The sequence below is a fragment of the Carcharodon carcharias genome, chromosome 13, assembly GCF_017639515.1.
Source record: "Carcharodon carcharias isolate sCarCar2 chromosome 13, sCarCar2.pri, whole genome shotgun sequence".
NCBI lineage: Eukaryota > Metazoa > Chordata > Chondrichthyes > Lamniformes > Lamnidae > Carcharodon > Carcharodon carcharias.
This window is the reverse complement of record NC_054479.1, coordinates 105,120,642-105,141,843: the sequence shown is the minus strand read 5'-3', so window position 1 is coordinate 105,141,843 and position 21,202 is coordinate 105,120,642. Positions and strand designations below refer to the sequence as shown.

Here is a 21,202-nt window from a genome sequence, read left to right as displayed (position 1 = left end):
CATTACAACCTTGGTCCAAACATGGATAAAAGAGCTGAGCTCAAGAGGTGAAGTGAGAGTGATTGGCTTTGATATCAAGGCAGCATTTGATTGAGTGTGGCATCAAGGAGCCCTAGCAAAACTGGAATCAATGGGAATTGGGGGGAAAACTCTCCACTGGTTGGAGTCATACCTAGCACAAAGGAAGATGGTTGTTGGAGGTCAATCATCTCAGTCCTAGGACATCATAGCAGGAGCTTCTCAGGGTAGCGTCCTAGGCCCAACCATCTTCAGCTGCTTCATGTGACCTTCCCTCCATCATAAGGTCAGAAGTGGGGATGTTCGCTAATGATTGCACAAAATTCAGCACCATTCAAGCCTGCTCAGATATTGAAGCAGTCATTCCCACATGCAGCAATACCTAGACGATATCCAGGCTTGTGCTCATAAGTACTAAGTACAATTCGCGCCACACAAATGCCAGACAATGACCATCTCCATTAAGAGAGAATACAACCATTTCTCTTTGACATTCAATCGCATTACCATCACTGAATACCCAACTACCAACATCCTGGGGGTAACCATTGACCAGAAACTGAAATGAACCAGCCATATAAATACCGTGGCTACAAGAGCAGGTCAGAGGCTGGGAATTCCTTGATGAGTAACTCACCTCCTGACTCGCCAATGCCTGTCCACCATCTACAAGGCACAAGTTAGGAGTGTGATGGAATACTCTCCAGTTGCCTGGGTGAGTGCATCTCCAATAACACTCAAGAAGCTTGACATCATCCAGGACAAAGCAGCCCACTTGATAGGCACCTCATCCACCATCTTCAACATCCACTCCCTCCACCACCAATGCCCAATGGCAGCAGTGTGTACAATCTGCAAGATGCACTGCAGCAACTCATGAAGGCTCCTTCAGCAGCACCTTCCAAACCCACGACCTCTACCATCTAGAAGGGCAAGGGCAGCACGCATATGGGAACACCACCATCTGCAAGTTCCTCTCCAAGCTGCACACCATCCCTTCTCTGTCACTAGGTCAAAATCCTGGAATTCCCTCCCTAGCAGCGCTGGGGGTGTTCCTACACCACATGGCCTAGCCAGCATTTAAAAAGTGCTGCAGAAAAGATTAATAGGCAAGATGAAGGCTCATGGAGTTGGGGGTAACGCATTCTTCTTCAGCAACAGACTTAATCAAAGGTATGAGTCCATATGAAACAAGCTGCTACTGATGCCACTTTAAATCTTTGGCACTCAGTGCAGCATTATGTCCACAGAAAGCTAATTCTCCTTGTATGTCAGTCAAATGCTATTGCTTTTTTAAACAAAAGAAATGATAGAAATATAAAGGGCTGCAATATCCTGAGACGAAAAACTGGATTCAATTTTGGAAAACATACAGCGTGCCATTTCAGAGGACTATAATTTTTAAATTTCTCATCTGTCCGTCGATAAGTGTCAAAATCCACCAATTGTTTAAACATCCCATTCCAACAATTCTCTAAGTTTCAGAAATTCCTACTTGAAATACAAAGGTTGTCCCTAAGCATCTGTGATGATACCACATTAGTAGCATCCTGTCCACTAAAGCCTCTTGAGATAAGAGAATGAAAGCAGTCACCATCATTATTGATAGTGGAGCATAGTTACTTTCAATAAGATTCTTTTTGAAACATATACCCTGACTGGCTGTTCCCACGACTCTCAAATCTCCAGTCACTTCCTGTTGTGATATATCTTTAGGAAAGTGCCATGTGATCCAGTCTTAGTTTCACTTTTGCTTTGAGCAGAGCACACACCACTCCGATGCATTCAAGTTTTGTACCTATGTATAACTGTTCTCATGTACATAGTCTGAATAAATTAACCCACAATGTTTTTACCAAATCCCTTAATAAGAAATAGGAGTAGGCCATTTGGCCCCACAAGCCTGCCTCACCATTCAGTAAGATCATGGCTGATCTGCCCCAGGCCTCAACTCTTTCGTGCCAGCTCCTCATAGCTTTCAACTCCTCGATATTTCAAAAATCTATCTGCCTCCTCTTTAAATACTTTCAGTGATCTAGCCTCCACAACCCGCTGGGGTAGAGAATTCCAGACATTTACTATCCTCTGAGAGAAGAAATTCCTTCACAGCTTAGTTTTAAATGAGTGTCCCCTTTTTCTGTAACTATGTCTCCTATTTGAGATTCTCCCACAAATGGAAACACCTTCTCAACATCTACCCAACAAGCCCCCTCAGAATTTTGTACATTTCAATAAGATCATCCCTCATTCTTCTAAACTCCAATGAATAAAGGCCTAGCTTGTTTGGCCATTCTTGATAAGTCAACTCCTTCATCCCAGGAATCAGCCAAGTGAATCTCTTCTGAACTGCCTCTAATGCTAGTATATCCTTTCTTAAATACAGGGACGAAAACTGTATACAGTATTCCAGGTGCGGCCTCACCAACACCCTATATAGTTTTAACAGGCTTTCCTATTTTTAAACTCCAACCCCCTCGCCAATACAGGCCAAAATTCTATTTGCCTTCTTAATTACTTGCTGCACCAGTATGATAATTTTTTGTGCTTCATGCACAAGAACACCATTTAAATAACTGCTGCACTCCATTTAAATAACAGTCTGCCTTTTGATTCTTCCTACAAAAGTGCATGATCTCTCACTTTCCTACATTAAACTCCATCTGCCACTTTGTTGCCCACTCACTCAACCTATCTATAACCTCTTGATAGTTTCCTTATGTCCTCATCACAACATGCCCTTACACTTATTTTTGTATCAGCAGCAAATTTGGATACATTACAGTCTGCCCCGTCCACCATGTCAGTAATATGGATAGTAAATAATTGAGGCCCTAGGACTAATCCTTGTGGCACTCCACTAGTTACGTCTTTCCAACCTGAAAAAGACCCATTAATCCCGACTTTGTCTTCTGTATGTTAACCAATCCTCAATCTGTGCTAATACATTATCCCCAATACAGTGAGCTCCTATCTTATGCAATAGCCTTTTATGTGGCACCTTATCAAATGCCTTCTGGAAATCCAAATACATTACATCTACTGGTTCCTCTTTATCAACTCTGCTTGTTATATCCTCAAAGAACTCTAGCAAATTTGTCAAACATGATTTCCCTTTCACAAAACGATGCCAACTCTTTGACTGTGTTAAGCTTTTCTAAATGTCCTATTTCTTCCTTAATAGTGGACTCTAGCATTTTCCCAATGACAGATGTTAGGCTGACTGGCCTATAGTTTCCTGCTTTTTGTTCCCTCCTTTCTTGAACAGGGGGCGTCACGTTAGTGGTTTTCCAATCTTCTAGGACACTCTCGGAATCCTGGAATATTTCTACCAATGCCTCCACTATCTCTGCAGCCACTTCCTTCAAAACTTTTGGATGCAGGCCGTCAGGTCCTGGCCACTTGTCTATCTTTAGACTCATTAGTTTGCCAAATGTTTTGTACCTCGTGATAGAGACTGTCACAAGATCTTTCCTCCTATTAGCTCCTTGCTTATCTGATATCTTTGGGATGTTTATAGTTTCCACCACTATGAAGACCGATGCAAAATATTGGTTTAAATTATCTGCCATTTCCCTATTCCCCATTATCAATTTTCCAGTCACATCCTCCAAGGGTCCCACGTTCACTTTAGCCACATTATTTTTATATACCCATAGAAGCTCTGTTTGTTTTTGTATCTCTTACCAATTTACTTTCAGTCAATTTTCTCCCTCTTTTAGCTTTTTATTCATCCGCTGTTGGTTCCTAAAAAATTCCCAATCCTCTAGCCTACCACTAGTTTTCGCCGCTTTATATGCCTTAGTTTTTGATTAGATACTCTCCTTGACCACCTTTGTTAACCATGGGTGGTTCATCCTTCTTATCAAGACCTTCTTTTTGACCAGGATAAATTTTTGCTGAGCATTATGAAATATCTGCTTAAACACCTGCCACTGCTCATCCACTGGCCTTCCCCTTAGTTTGTTTCCCCAGCCCACTTCAGACAACTCTTTCTTCATACCTCTGTAATTGCCCTTATTCAAGTTGAAGACACTGGTTTGGGACCCGAGTTGCTCACCCTCAAACGGAATTTGAAATTCTGTGTTGTGATCGTTACCCCCTAGAGGATCCTTAATTACGATATTTCTTATTAATACCACCTCATTACACATTACTAGGTCTAAAATAGCCTGTTCCCGGATAGGTTCTGCAACATATTGCTCTAAGAAATAATTCCTGATGCATTCTACAAATTTGTCTTCCATATTACCCATGACAATCTGATTTGTCCAGTCAATATGCAGATTAAAATCACCCATGACAATTGTAGTACCCTTCTTACATGCCTCCATTATTTCCCAATTTATACTTTGTCCTACAATGAGGCAACTCTTCGCAGGCCTTTGGACGTCTCCCAACCGTGATTCCTTCCCCTTACTATTCCTTATTTCCACCCAAACTGATTCCAAACCACGATCTATTGTACCTGTATCACTACTCACCACTGCACTGATGCCTTCCTTTATTAACAAAGCTACCCCATTTCCTTTTCACCTATTTTTCTGGAATGTGGAATACCCTAGAATATTGAGTTCACAGTCTTCATCACCCTGCAACCATGTATCTGTAATAGCTATTAAGTCACATTCATTTATTTTTATTTATGCCGTCAACTCATCTATCTTGTACAAATGCTGCATGCATTCAGATAAAGAGCCTTAAGCTTTGACTTCTTACCATTATTACTCATTCTTGCTCTAATTTCTGCTGCACTCTTGTTTATATCTTCTGCCTCTTTGTCACACTTTATCGTTCGCCTCTTCACTACCCTGCACCTCTGCTCTCTCATTTTGTTTTGATTTTTTAAACTTCAAAAAGTTTATGAGCAATTGGTGCCTTGTGTCTTGTACAGTAAATAAGCCCAATGTATTATATTATTACTCCCTTCCTAACAGCACTGTGGGTGTACCTACACCACATGGACTGCATTGGTTCAAGAAGGCAGCTCACCACCTCCTTCTCAAAGGCAATTAGAGATGGATGATAAATGCTAGCCTAGCCAGTGATACCCACATCCCGTGAATGAATATTTAAAAAATATATTAACACAACACTTCCTAGTTTAATAATATCCTTGCAGTTAGATTTTGCTATCTACATCATGCCAGAGTATCACTTTCAGAAATACTTCCACCTCTTTGCCAGAGATTATATATCAAATTCAAGCAATCTGATCTACCTACAAGTCAGCCTGGAGACCCAAATAGTTAGTTATTCAATGGTTACTGAAATCTAGAAGTAATTAATTGTACATGAACTGCCTTGCGATATTTCTGAGAGACGATGTGTAACTCTTGCATTAATATAGTGACCTTTCTTTTACTCTTTCAGTACAAGAAGAAACTGACTCACCCCAATCTATAAACATTGTGATCAATAACCCCTTAGCAGAAATGCTGGGGCAAAGTAGCATAATGACTATGTCACTGGACTTGTAATCCATGTTAATGGTATCTTAATTAAATTACTAAGATACACAGGTGAAGGGGCATTGTTTAATTAAGTACTTAGAGCACTTTGGGACACTGGGTTTGTAGGTAGGAGGCAGACATATGTAACACAGCATTCTGTAATAAAGAAACAATCAAGAAAAGGATTTCTGTTTAGTTTCATATTTCACCATTTGGCTTGGGATCCATTTATCAATCCAGATTTATCAATTTAAAGTAACTTAAAGTTGATAAGTCACCAGGACTGGAGGGGTACATCCAACGAAGCTGAGGGAAGCGAGGGAGGAAATTCGGAGGTACTGGCCATAATCTTCCAATTCTCCTTAGATATGGGGGCACCACAGGACTGGAGAATTGCTAATGTTACACACCTATTCAAAAAAAAGGGTGCAAGGATAGACACAGCAACTACAGTCCACTCAGCTGAATCTTGGTGGCAGGAAATCTTTCAGAGACAATAATTCCAGACAAAGTTTACAATCACTTGAGCAAGTATAGATTAATTATGGAAAGCCAGCAAATATTTGATTAAGGTAAATCATGTGTGACTAACCTGATTTGAGTTTTCTGATGAGGTAACAGAGATGGCTGCTGACAGTAGTGATTATATGAATTTCTAAAAGATGTTTGATAAAGTGTCACATGGCAAGCTTGTCAGCAGTGTTGAAGTGCATGGAACAAAAGGGAAAGTGGCAACATGGATACAAAGTTGGTTGATGACAGGAAACTGTAGTGGTGGATAGTTGTTTTTCTGCCTGAGGTTCCCCAAGGGTTGATACTAGGATCGCCGCTTTTCCTGATCTTTATTAATGGCCTGCAACTGGATGTGCAGCATACGATTTCAAAATTTGGAAGTTTTGTGAACTGTGAGGATAATGATAGACTTCAAGAGGAGATAAGACAGACCATGGGAAGACATGTGGCAGATGGAATTTAATGCAGAGAAGTGTGAAGTGGTATTCTGGGCACTGCACTTTAGGAAGGATGTGAATGTTTTAGAAAGACAAAAGATTTATGAGAATGGTTTCAGGGATTAAGGACTTTGGTTACGTAGAAAGATCGGAGAAGCTGGTGTTGTTCTCCTTAGAGAAAATTGAGAAGAGATTAGATAGAAGTATTCAAAATCATGAGGAGTCTAAAGAGTGGATGGACAGAAACTGTTCCTGTTAGTGGAAGGGTGAAGCACCAGAGGACACCAATTTAAGGTGGCTGGCAAAAGAACCAACAGCAATATCAGGAAAAACATTTTTTGCACACAGAATGGTTATTTAGGATCTGGAATAGACAGCCTGAATGTGATGGAAGCACCTGAAGAGAAAGGGTGAGGGGATGGGACTGGCCGAGTTGCTGTTGCAGAGAACCAGTATGGACACAACGGGCTGAATCACCTCCCTATGATTCTACATAAATTCAATTCCTACAACAGACGTTGGGGAAATTAAATTAATTTAATTAAATATGTATGAAATAAAAAGCTAGTCTCAGTAATAACGACCATGAACCTACTGGATTGTCGTAAAAACCCTCCCGATTCATTCAGGACCTTTACAGAAGGAAATGTAACATCCTTACCCTGTCTAGTCTGACCCATAACAATATCACTGACTCCATGTGATAAAGAAACAGCTAAGTGCACTGGATAGAAAAAAGACCAGGGGCCTACAACCTACTGCAGCACTGAAGACTTGTGCCCCAAAACTTGCCGCGTCTTTGGTCAAGTTGAACGTGGAACATATACATCAACATGGAACTACACTGCCATTCATTCAGTAATGCAGGGTCAATATTCAAGAATTCCTGACAAAGTCCTGTGCGTGTACCTACAATACACAGACTGAAGCAATTCAAGGCAGCAACTCACAATCATATTCTCAAGGACAAGTAGGAGCGGGCAACAAACACTGACCATGCTTGTGATGCTCAAGTCCCATGAACGAATATTTAAAAAAGTTTCATGCAGTAGCAAACATTTCACTGAATATTATTTTTTTATTCTTTCATGGGATGTGGGTGTCACTGGCAAGGCCAGCAATTGTCCATCCCTAATTGTCCTTGAACTGAGTGACTTGCAAGACCATTTCAGAGGGCAATTAAGAGTCAGCCACATTGCTGAAGAGTCACATGTAGGTCAGACCAGGTAAGGGCGACAGATTTCCTTCCCTAAAGGACAGTCGTGAGCCTGATGGGTTTCGTCTGATAATTGATGATGGCTACATGGTCATCATTACTGAAACTAACTATCCATTCCAGACTTTTTGATTTATTGAATTTAAATTCCACCAGCCGGTGGTGGGATTTGAACCCATGCTCACAGAGGATTTGTCTGGGGATCTGGATTACTAGTCTAGTGATGTTACCACTATGCCATCATCCCCCCCAAATGTGTGTTGAAATGTATAACTGAAATTGCACATTTATAATGTACCTAAATTTACTATAGAACAGTTATTTGTTTCAAAATTGATATCTTTGTCATTATAAGAAACCTATTGTCTTTCTGGTAAATGTTCGCAGTCATCAAGCTTAATTTTTTTTTGTCTACTTAAGGCCTTCAAAGGCTCTACAATGGCACACACCAGCTACCTTTCAGATCTGTATATGAAAGACAATCTTTGCCAGCCTATGCTCTGGGCCTATGTCAATTTGAAATTAAATTTCACAAAACCCTTACAACCACTAGAGCAAAAAACCTTCATCATATTATTGTGATCTGGACTGTCTACTAAGCAGGCAGTTTTCTCATACTAATAACATTAAAATGAATAGCCAAAACATAAAATATAATGGCATAGATTAAGGCTGCACTTAAATTGAAAATGTTTAAATTACAGGTCATCTTTAGAAATATTTAAAGGTATAGTGATTTTTCAATACATTGTCTTATGCATTACTTGTACTTTAAACTGTAGAAGCTGAAGTGAAGAAAATCATTCATCTAATATGGAATGGGACTGCTGGTATGGATTCAATGGGCCAAATGGCCTCCTTCTGTACCTTAATGACTAGGACTAATATGGTCACATACTGTAGCCACTGCATAAAGCAATTATTAGAAAGGCCAGCATGGAATGGAGAAAGAGAGTTCAAGAACCAGCTACAGGAATCATGATATTGGAAACAAGCGGAAAAAAAAACAGGCCAACTAAATTAAAATACCTGCAGTGAGTGCTTCAGATATTATAGGATCATAAGAAATTGGTCCATTGAGCCTGCTCTGCCATTCAATAAGACCATGGCTGATCAGATTGTGGCCTTAAGTGCACTTTCCTGCCTGCCTCCATAACCCTTGGCTCCCTCGTCAATCAAAATCTAATGCAGCCTTGAATGTATTCATTGACCCAGCCTCCAATATTCTCAGATAATTCAAAAGACAAACAACCGTAAGAGAAAATAAATTCCTCCTCATCTTGGTCTTAAATGGAAGACCCCTTATTTTTAAACTTTGCCCCCTAATTCTAGATTCCTTCATGAGGGGAAACATCCTCTCAGCATCTATCCTGTCAAGCCCCCTCAGAATCTTGCATGTTTCAATAAGATCATCTCACCTCTTCTAAACTCCAATGAGTATCGGCCCAACCTGTCCTTACAAGATAACCCCTTCTTCCAAGGAATCAGCCTAGTGAACCTTCTCTGAACTGCTTGCAATGCAAGCCTATCCCTCCTTAAGTAAGGAAACCAAAACCAAACAGTACTCTAGTGGCAGTCTCACCAATGCAATGTACAGTTGTAGCAAGACTTCTCTATTTTTATACTCCATCCCCCTTGCAGTAAAGGTCAACGTTCCACTTGCCTTTCTAATTACTTGCTGTATCTGCATGTTAACCTTTTGTGATTCATGTACAAGGACACTCAGATCCCTCTCCGTTGCAGCATTCTGCAGTCTCTCTCCATCTAAATAATATTCTACTTTCCTATTCTTTCTGCCAAAGTGGACAACCTCACATTTTACCACATTATACCCCATCTGCCAAATTTTTGCCCACTAACTGAATTTATCTACATCCTCCTCACAATTTGTTTACCCATCTTTGTATTATCAGCAAATTTGGCTACAATACAGTCTATCCCTTCAACCATGTCATTAATATGGCCCAGCACTGATCCATATGAAACTCCAGTTGGAACAGTTTGCCAAATTGAAAATGACCCATTTATCCCAACTCTGTTTTCTGTTGGTTAGTCAATCCTCTATCCATGCTAATATATCACCCCCACACCAAAGATAGTAACCTTTTATCTGGCACCTTATCAAATGCCTTTTGGAAATCCATACACTACATCAACTTGTTCCCTTTTATCCACCCTGCTTGTTACACCCTCAAAGAACTCGAACAAATTTATCAAACATAAGTTCCCTTTCAGAAAATCACATTGACTCTGCCTGATTTGATTATGATTTTCTAAATGTCCAACTAAAATCTCCTTAATAATGGATTCTAGCATTTTCACAATGACCAATATTAGTCTAATTGGCCTATAGTTTCCTGCCTTGTGTCTCTCTTTTCTTGAATAGTCTTGTTATATTTGCAGTTTTCCAATCCGCTGGGACCTTACCAGAATCCAGGGAATTTTGGAAGATTACAATCAATGCATCAACTATCTCTAGGATCCCTAGGATGTAGGTCATTGGGTCCAAGGGACTTGTCAGTCTTTAGTCCCATTAGTTTTCCTAATACCTTTTCTCCAATGGTTGAGATTGCTTTAAGTTCCTCCCTTGCTTTTACCCCCTGCATTTCTACTATTCTTGGAATGCTTTTTGTACATTCAACTGTGAAGACAGATGCAAAATACTTATCAAAGTCTTCTTTGTTTCCTATTATCTCCCAGTCTCACCATCTAAGGGACCAACGCTCATTTCAGCTACTCTTTTCCTTTTTATATACTTGTAGAAGAAGCTTCTACTGTCTGTTCTTATATTTTTGCTAGTTTTCTCTTATACAGCAATTTCTCTCTTTTTTTTAGTCATTCTTTGGTTTCTAAATTTTTCCCAATCTTCTGACCTACCACTAATTTATTTATTTATTTATTTTTTTACAGCATTGTAAATCTTTTCCTTCAATTTGATACCATCCTTAACTTCCTTAGTTAATAAGAGGGTGGATCCTTGAGTTTTTCTTTCTCAATGGAATATACCCTTTTTGAGAGTTACGAAATATCTCCTTAAACATCTGCCAATGCTTCCCTACTGTCTTCCCTCTTAACCTGTTTTTCCCAGTCCACTTCTCACCCTTGCAATTGCCTTTATTTAAGATACCAGGTACAGACTCAAATTTCTCACCCTCAAACTGAACATGAAATTCTATATTATCATCACACTTAGAGGATCCTTTACCATGAGGTCACTAATTCATCCTGTCCCTCATTACACATTACCAGGTCTAATATATCCTGCTCCCTGGATGGCTCCAGAACAAAATGTTCTAGGAAAGTGTCCTGAATACACTCTTATAAACTCGTCCCCTAAGCTACCTTTGCCAATTAGATTCGTCCAATCTATATGAAGATTAAAATCTCCCACGATTATCGCAGTACCTTTCTTAGAAGCCCCCTTTAGTTCTAGATTTATACTCCATCTTATGGTATTGGTATTTACAATGCTTACATTTTGCTACAAATAACATGACAAATGTGAATTGCGCACATTGACACCAAGTGTTGGCAATTATGTTCAATAGCAATATTCATGCATCTTCAGTCATTACAAAGTTGTTCCTCTGACTGAAAAGCCATATACACAAACCTGTTGTAAAATGTGCACTGCATGAGAGGGCTTTGTGGGCTAGTGGCTATATTAGCCAGTTCAGTCAGCCAATTCACACCAGATTCACTAGTGAAAGGTGGTAAGGCACTATCAGGTGATCTAGAGGTACACATGGTTCGATTAGACCTCGGGCATTCTTGATGAGACACTCCACTGCTGAGTTGGAAGGCTGTAGGTATGGCTCTGTCGGTCTCTACAGCTCTCAGTTCTGGAAGATCATCTAGAAAACAAGAAACATTCAGAAACTCAAAATATTCTTTTGTTCGTGCTCAGGTGATTTGCAAAATAAATTACATTTCTAGATTTTATGAATTGTTAAGAAATTGGAGTTGTAAAAATAACTTGAACTCATTCTTACGCATCATAGTGCATCATCTGGCAGGCCTCAAGCAATCTTAAAGGCACTCAGAACAGCAGATGCAATTCCAAGATGTTGTGCTCACAGAAAACAGAGGTCCAGGACTGTAATATTAGAACCTCAATTCTCTTACCCAGGTCTCCTGCAAGCATGGTCTCCTGTTGAGGTAACTGATCATGGAATCATTCTCATCATCTGCCATGCCTAACAAATGCTGAAGCAGTTTAGTAGGTTGAATGGCCTACTCCTGCCCGTGTTAAGCAGGATTTTAAAAGCAACAGCATTACGATATTTTGCCCAATGTGAAGAAAGTAGAAGTGAATATTTTGCAGTTAATGTATGCAGAGGATTGTCAGAAAAGCTAGAATTTCTTCACAATCTTGATTTCCATGATCCTACACAATCTCATAATATTACAAGTCATGCTATAACAAACTCCATAAATTAACTGCAATAAACTCAAATCTTAGCATTTGAAATATTACTGAACTAATATACAGTACTGGCTATGCCTCAATTTTAATATTCACATCCATGTTTTCAAACCCCTCCATGGCCTTGTCACTTCCTAACTCTGTAACTTCCTCTAGTCTTACAACCTTTCGAGGTCTGTGCACTCCTCAAATTCTGATCTCCTGTACATCATGGGCAGCTGTGCCATCAACTGCCTAGGCCCTAAGCTCTGGAATTCCATCTCTAAATCTCCCCACCTCGCTGTCCTTCTTTAAAGACACTCCTTAAAATCTGCCTCTGACCAAGCTTATGGTTATCTGTTCTAATACTTTCTTGTGGCTTGGTGTCAAACTTTGTTTGATAGTGCTTCTGTGAATCTCCTTGGAAGGCTTTACTAAGTTAAAGTCTCAATATAAATTCAGTTGTTTTTCATAATGTTACTCAATAAAACATATTTGAATCAAGACAATCAAATTTTAAATCTGGTTAGGTCAATTGTGAAGTTCTTAAAAACACATCAAAAATTGAACAGCCAAATTTCTATTGCAAGTGGAGAATTTTACATTCATTTGGAAGTAGTAATTTTAACAATCTTTGTTAGAAGCATTAAAAACATTACGATCCTTTTCTTCTACCGATACACCTTGCATATTAAAGGGTTCTATGTTCAGGTTCCAGAATTACAAAATATGTTGACTGTAGATAACCAAATCATGTTCCAAGTGCAGTTAAAGAATTTGCCCATCATGGGCACCAGTTGTACTCAACACAATGTATCTCAAATAAACTGTTGCATCCACCACAGTAATTCATTTTGATCTTATCAGCATTTCTGTAAATTAAATGCAAGCCCACAGCAGCTTGTTCTGATCTTGTTTATAATCAATAGGTACAGGAAGATGACCCTGTCTCTGCACACGAGCAAATCAGTACCCACCCCACTCATCAGGAAAAAACGGGAACTATTGATATAAAGTGAAGAAGAATGAAAAGTTTGACATTGTCCAAGTTCCAACCCCCTTTCTGAAACACGCTAAATGATCTCATTATGGAGATTATTGAAAAGGCACCTTCTCAAACAACCAGAGTTTGGACGTCTTCCATTAACCAAAACCTTAATTAAACAGGTCATCCCTTGAGCTCCAGTCTTCATATTTCAGAAATTCCAGGTAAAATGACCTTGAGTGTAGGGTGTATCACTAAATAGATGGTGATGGATACAAATGGAAGCAGGAAAACAGATTCCAATTGTACAGCCTAATGATGTGAATTAAGGCAAAATGAAACTAATATCAATTCTCTCATTCTATCCAGTTAATCACTTTACTGTTCACATTGATAAGAGTGGAAATCTTCTCCCTGTGCAGGCTATAAAGGACAAGGGTGCAAGAGAAGTGGGTGCAGAACCGGGGCCGAGAGTTTGGAGGGGCCCGGGCTCATTCCTCTGAACCGGGTTTTTTCCTTCTTCCCAAGCCAGAGCAGCCAGATGCAGATCTGAAAGACCGACTTTAAAAAAGGCTGTAATTTCACAGTGCACAACACAATTTGCATGACAGTTTCTGGGGGAAGGGAAAACAATCAATCAGTTCTTGAGTTAAGGTCGTACTGAATTTATGTGCTTGGTATCATTCTTCTCTGAAAAATTCAGATCAACAACTTAATCTACATTTTTCCTAAGCTGCTGGTAAATGTCTGATTGCGGACAGTGTCATTAGCATAAAAGGAGCAGATGCCATTTATGGTATATTGTGGGACGCTGCCAGAGAAGTCAGAATGGTAAAGCTGTATTAGCTACAGAGTTGAATTGTTTAGTAAATGTTTCTTTGCAACCACGTTCCTAACATCAGTTGATTGCTCTGTGATTAATTATACTTATAAAATCAGCATCGGGCCTCCAATGTCACCATCGCTAACCACCCTGCCTATCGCACACAGACGTAAAGAAAGAAAGACAAAACCTACAATTATACACCATCTTTCACGATGTGTCAAAACGCTTTACAACTAATTAAATATTTTTGAATTATAGACACTGGTGTAATGTAGACAATGTTATCAAATGGCAGAGCAAGCTCAAGGGGCCAAATGGCTTACTCCTGCTCCTAATACGTATGCTTGTATCTTGTTCTGAATGGATGAGCTGGGCTGGATGGCCTCTGTCATCCATAATTATCTTACGAGCAGAGGGCAGAATCATGGCTGGAGTTCTGTTATTTTGTTGCTCATGGAAGCTTACCGTGAACAGGCTTTGTGGGGTAAAATTGCCAGGATAAGAGTAAAATTGCCAGGATAAGAGTGCGTAATGGGCTCATAGTAAATCATTAAGCTGTTTTATTCATAAATGATTCTCAAAAGTCTTTTCCATTGACTTCATTCTTGTCCCTTTGTCTAATCATCCATTATTCCACTCTATCTTGGTGTTTTATAATTTTTTGAGGCATTAAAATATCGTGATAAAGTTGTGTTGCATAGTAGATATTGAAATTGTAATGTAGCGAGAAACAGCAGTGTATTCAGACTTGCTGATCAAGAAAACATCGATACAATTATGAACCAGTCTTTGTGCTCTGGCCTCTTAAAAGTTGTGTTGCACAGAGACACCCGAGGACTCCAATGCTTCTCACTGACAGTGAAGACCTATGTTGTTCAATTATTCCACGCTGTTGCTCAGGGATCATTTGATCTTTCTACCCTGTGATATTACTGATAAAATAGAATCCAATTACACTTTTCCTATGAAACAATTATATTGAATATCATGCACCCAAGCAAGAGAAAGTCTTCTTCTACTTCTACAGAATGGAAAGGTTTTGTGCAGTTTATCTGCGTTGCAAGTATTAATCTTTCCTCCAAACATGAATTTACTGTCACCATATTCATATGGTGCAATGTGTAGAACATGTTCATGAGGGCTGAGGCAGTCACCGAAATCAGTCTGCACAGTGTTTTAAACAATTAATAGGATATTTTCCTGTCAAATTAACAATATTGCATGATGCTGATAAGGTAAAATTTGTGTTCTCTCGTTTATTTAATAGTTGTGGTTGGATCACCTATAGGACACACACAAACTAATGCTGCAACATATCACTGGGGCGCTTAATATTAATGACCCATGCTGCATTTATATTGAATGATATTTGTAACTAGATGCCAATAATGAACATTATCATTTTACTAGTACCTTTCTGTGACTGGTGAATTGATTGGTGAATCTTGAGGGGGGGGGGGGGGGGGAGAACACACATGATCTGAGGGAAAGGGTTAAGTGTGGAGGGCAGGGGAAGAAGAGAATGGGGAAGAGAGGGAGTTAATGTGTGGGAAATAAGGGGCCCAGAAAGAGGAAAAGCTCCAGGGCACATGATTTCTTTCCCTGGCCCTTTAAGTGTGTGATCAAAATTATTTTGGGTAGTATCAATCCAGTTGCTATTGGGCTAAGATCTATAAACATTGGTCCTAACCAGGATCTAATTGGTAATCTCACTCAAAAACCACAGAATTACAGGCAATTGTAAAAAAAAACGCACTGGTACAGTGGAGGCAGCTCTCCTGAAGGGCATGGCTGGATTAGAACTGAGGGAGTTTTACTCTGCATTTGGTTGTACAATAATTGACATAAAAGTAGTTTATGCTTATGCTGCATGCCTGAAATTCTGCATCCAGTGAGAGAGCAGTGACTTCATAATAAGCAGGAATCTTCAAGGGTCTGAGGATTTAGCCAAATTGTGGCAATCAGTAGGCAATGATAGCAAAGTCTAATAAGTGCTTTATACATTCAAATGTCAAAGATCCTCACCACATTTATCCATCTTTTTTAAGCAAAAGGCTCCAGAACATTCAGAATCCAAATTCAGAAACCTGTATCCAAACGAATAGAATAGATGCATTTAAGAGACAGATGGGGAAGAACATAAAGGAGAGAAATTCAATGATATGTTGATTGGGGCAGGTGAAGCAGATTGAGGTGGTGGCTTATTTAGTGCTTAAACACTGGCATAGACCAGTTGGGCCAAATATCCTGTTTCTATGCTAAAAAATCAACATAATCAAAGTAATCTCCATTTAAAGAAATTGAACAAGACCTATCTAAATAAAAATGACACTCTATAGATATAAAAACACAATTGTCAAAAAGATAATCAGCTACCTAATGCATGCTACAATTATGTTTCCAATATTAAGGCTGCTGGGAAGACAACAGCAGCAGGTAATCAAAACATGTTACTGGACTGGTGCAATGTTTGCTATAGATGGAAGCATTTGGGACATTGTGCTTGTGCTAGCTTTTCCAACAGAATTATCTGCTTCAATAAAATTTCCCTGCTTTTTTTTTGATATTTTGATATGTTTCATCTTCCAGTTCTCCAATGCAATTTGCTTACATTTCTTAAATCTCACAACTGGTACGACTTTCAGAATGAACAAGTGAAAAACACTGCAGCAAACTAATGACTGTAGTGAAATCTGTTGGATTTTTGGAGAAGAATGGGGAGAAAGGCAAAATGTTATAAAGTGAAAGATAGAAACTCAACTCAGCTTGCCAATACAGTACAAAGACAAACTGAGTGCTGTAAGTTGGAACCATACATACAACTATGAAATACAATTTACTATAATTCACAATAGAAAACTCAGTGCACAAGATCTTAAAGCTGCCAATTACATATAAATACGGTAATTTTACATTAGCTGAATGACACTTTATTTCACATGCAAAGTAGGGAGCAAGCTTTCATCTTTTCACAGTTTACCTGGATCAACATACATTAATCAAAGCATATATAATTTTTTTAATGGCTCACCGTATTCCATATTCTGGTCATTATTCGCATTTCCGGGTGATGAAGGTAAATCTTCATTACACTTTAATAACTCAAATGAATCATCCATTCCAGAAATTCTCTTGTCGACTACAAACTGAACTTTCTGCACTCTGTTAGGTGTACATTTTGTTTTCATGTCCCACACCATGTTACGCCATTGGACTTCAGTTGACTTAAACAAAAAAATACAAAGTAATGAATAACATATGAAATATCTGGAATTACTATACTTGTAGCTCAAATGTATGAAGGAAACCATATATAAAACTCATAAATTAAGTTCAAGGATTGGATTTTGCTTGCATGTGATTGGATGGAGAAAACAATTACAGCAAAGAAGGTAAACAAACATTCAGAAACCAATCTTTAGACAATAGTTGATGGCAGCACAACCATATTTGAGAATTTCAGTATTTTTTTTTCCCAAATGACTAGTTGATCACCTGTCGCTTTGCACATGACAAGTCAAAAACAGGTGCAGCAACATTACAGAGCAGAAGATAATTGCTCCAGGGCAAGGCAACATATTTCAGTCAAATTTTAGAGTCAAGCATTCTGTCCTTATTTTTATTTCTCAATTATAAATTTCTATGTCCACATTTATCTAACAATGGAAACTGCTCACATATACTTATCACTGTAATTACACCCCTATAGCAAGTGGATTCCTTCATAAATGTGGACAGGAAGCATGGAAACACATTTTAATGATATAAAAGATGACAGTTATGCACTGTTTTATTACTTTGTCCTTTGCAGATGCACTTAATATAGAAAGCATTATCTGGACTTAAATTTCGGTTTATGCAACGGTTATAATACTTTCATTATAAACAAAATAATTCAAATTCAGCATTTAGCTCTGTAATAAACAGGAATAAATGATATGTGGTATGCTTCATTAGATGAGAAAATGCATATGGACAGTTAACTGGAACTGTAGAAGAGTTAAATAAATTTAAAAACAACTTGTAAGAGTTTTGAAGGTTCTTTTTCTTAAAAGCTAATTAATGACGGAACGTCCGAGTGCATAAATATGGGGGAAGCAAAAGAAAATGAAAGCAATAAATGGGCAAAAAGGTAAAACGCACAGAATTTCTCTGTTAGATCACACTGATTCTGTTATAACAAACTGAAGAAGCATACAGAGAACAGCAAAGAGGCAAGGTATACGTCCAGCAGGTTAACAGATGCTATTACACTCTCCTATCTAACATTTTTTCTTTAATTCTTTTTGATGTCACTTTACAAAGCGCAGCATTAAAGAGTAAGACCCATTAAAACTAGCTGATGGCGATGCCAGGTGAACTGTTATGCATCTTGCGTGTTTTTCCTCATTAGTGAAACAGCCTTGTTATTTAAATGCAGTATAACTCACATCTGATAATTTAATATTCATAAGGCACTTTTAACGTCATAAAATGTCCCAAGATGCTTCAGGAGCACCATAAAACAAAGTATGACACATAAGGAAATATTAGGTCATTGGCTACGATTAGTTAGCTAAGAATTAAGCTATGCGAAGGCAGTCCCACACAGCTGGACAACACTGGAGGGACAGTGAAGGAGGATGGTGTAGTCAACTGTGTAAAATGCTGTAGTTTGAAAAGGAGGAAATGTTTGTCTTTGTCACCATCACATAGGATGTCATTTGCAACTTTGCTAAGAGCTGTTTCGGTACCGTCAGAGCAGAAACCTGTTTGGAGGGATTCAAACATGGAGTTTTGGAAAGATGGGAATGGATTTGAGACAAAAATGTCTTCAAGGGCGTTGGAGAGGAAAGGAAAGACAAGAGAGATGAATGCTTAGGGAACACTGCTCACTCTTCAAAAGGAACTTTTTCCATTTACCAAATTTAAGACCTAACAGAATAAGTACAAACCTATCAAATGGCTATGCATTTCACAAACTTTGTGCCAGCTAGACAGTTTCAACTTGATCTGTTTTAGCCAGAGAGGGTTATCTTAACAGCACTTTACCCAGGAAAATAGAAAAGCCTCAAATTCAAGACTTCTACAAGAACATTTCTCCAAAAGAGATAGTTTCAGATATCTTAATATCCTTTCCCTTATTTATCAATTTACCAGCTTATAGAAAAAAAATTACAGTAACAGCATCAGCAAGCATTAAAACATTTTCATCAATCTACATAGATTTAAGTTGAAAAAAATTATACTAAACACATCAGCTAGAGCATTGCCATGGCAACAAAGTTTTCAGAGTAAACTATTCCAGGAACCAAACGGAACTAAAAACTCCCCATTGGGATAATAATAGTCCTTTAAACTAAATATTGTGTTCTGGGTTTATAGAATGCAAATAACATCTTACCAATTATTTCCTGCCAATTGCTTCCCATTCTAAAATCAAAATTTCCTTTCCTACCACCTTTCCTCCACGTTTCAAAAGTATAGGATATTCAAAGTTAGAATTGAGCTGAGCAATACTGGTGCTGTAGTACTTCACTAAATTTATCATTGTACTTTCTTACTTCTTTCATCTCACTTTTTTGAGCTCCCTTCAATTTTCCCAAAATCTTTTCAATTTTACAGATTACAAGTGAACAGTGGTCTTACTAAGACATTACCAAATCAAAATTCGGAGAAGAAATATAGGAGACTACAAAAGATTCTAACATTATGCCAACACAACCACCACCACCCACTCCTCAGAAAAAAAAATAAAAATTAAGGATACCTTGCAAGATATGATGTAGTACATTACAAATCCTCCAGCCCATTTGGCTCACAGAGCACACTGCTGGAAGAAAAAAGCAACAACTTGTGTACAATACACAGAACGCAGAACTGAGGGGCATTGCACATGCACCATCATATCTAAATATCACTAACAATTTAATCATTGTAATGTCTCTCCCTTCTGCATCAATAGCAAATTGTCTGAATTAATAGAAAATGCTATTATTTAAAGCCAACATGCCAGTATTATAATTATTTTTAAACACAGTTCCATCCTCCATCAATACCTGCCCCAAACAAAACAGAGCTGATCTTATCAGAGCTGCATGAAAAAACAAAGTTTTGGATCATTTGCTGAATTTAACTCCTCTTGGATAATGATTTAGTAAAAATTGAGAAAATCACATAAGTTAGTGTATATTTTGATAAAATTATAAATGCTAATATAAACAGTCTGTTTTAATAGTAAAGGTTCTGCGTAGACATGTACGAAATAACAAAAATGTAAAAGAAGCATCACAAATATAGCAGCAGGAAGTATTTTGCAACACATGTTAGAAACCCATTTTAAGGCATTCCAAATCTGTTTGTTTTAGTCCCCACAGCCATGCCAGTAGCTGAAATACATTTACAGAAATGTTAGTTTACATGAGTAAAGTTCACCAAATTGATAAAAATGTAGCACAGCTGATTTCCTATTGGAGATGGCTGTTGCTCCAGGTCATAGCTGAATCAATTGAAAGAGCTTGTTTGGCACTTCTGTTAAAACTCAGCTCATTTTCTACAACATTTTAATGGCTTTTTCAATAAATATTGATGCACACGTTTAAAATGCACAGATAATATACTCCATTACAGTCACAGAACCAAACAATTAATGGTGAGAAATTCTGTCTTTTGACTGCCCATCTGAAATCAAATTTGAATGGTATTGTTTCTAAGAAGTCTACTAAGGCAGCCATGGTTGAGGGGGAGGCAGGGGTGGGGGGGACTGGTGTTGAATTTGGAAACTTCAGAACCAATAACTCTCCTATGTCAGCAGACTCATTTTCTCAGTGTAACTTCCATGGCACTAAGGGATAGTATACAACTCCTAATTTCATCCCAACCACAAGCTAAACAAGAAAATTAGCAAATTAATGCAGCCAACTCAGAAATAATGCAACCTTTGATTCATGTAATGGGCCAAGATAGGGTCCACGAGTTATTTATTCTGAATTACCATTCACAGTGCAGCTGCTCCTTGGCTCCCACAAGACAGTGCTTGGGTTAAATGGAAAATTGCAAACAGCAGTCAGCACCATGAATCTGAAAGCTCTAGCCAGTTGTGGTTTGTACATTCACTGCCTATGTTCCTCCCAACTATGGCATGCAACACAACAATCTTCACTCCAATGCATCAAAAGCGAGATCTAAAAGAACCACAAACTGAATTCTAATTTAGTTATCAGGTGTTGCACCAGCAAGATGTCTATATATCATTGGGTGGTAGCGAACAGAACTGTTCTGCTTCAATCCAATTATTTACAAAATCTCGATTTAATTAACTTTTGATTCCTAAATCAGTTTAATGTAATAGCAATGTCATCCTGTAATAATTT

General features: G+C 38.4%; 1 protein-coding gene across 10 annotated transcripts in view; it reads right to left on the bottom strand.

Annotated features, from left to right (window-relative positions):
• The window catches only part of hbp1 (HMG-box transcription factor 1), a 66,391-nt gene that overhangs the window by 34,065 nt on the left and 11,124 nt on the right, over positions 1 to 21,202 (bottom strand). For 5 of the 10 annotated variants that reach the window (XM_041202373.1, XM_041202377.1, XM_041202372.1 and 2 more), the window contains 2 exons: positions 16,882 to 17,074; positions 11,248 to 11,488 (listed from right to left, as the gene is read on the bottom strand). In XM_041202373.1, the coding sequence (XP_041058307.1) occupies positions 11,248 to 11,488; positions 16,882 to 17,074 (434 nt within the window). Of the gene's footprint in view, positions 1 to 11,247; positions 11,489 to 15,875; positions 15,938 to 16,881; positions 17,075 to 19,599; positions 19,663 to 21,202 lie in introns of all 10 variants that reach the window. The other 5 variants (XM_041202369.1, XM_041202374.1, XM_041202370.1 and 2 more) reach the window with 3 other exon arrangements.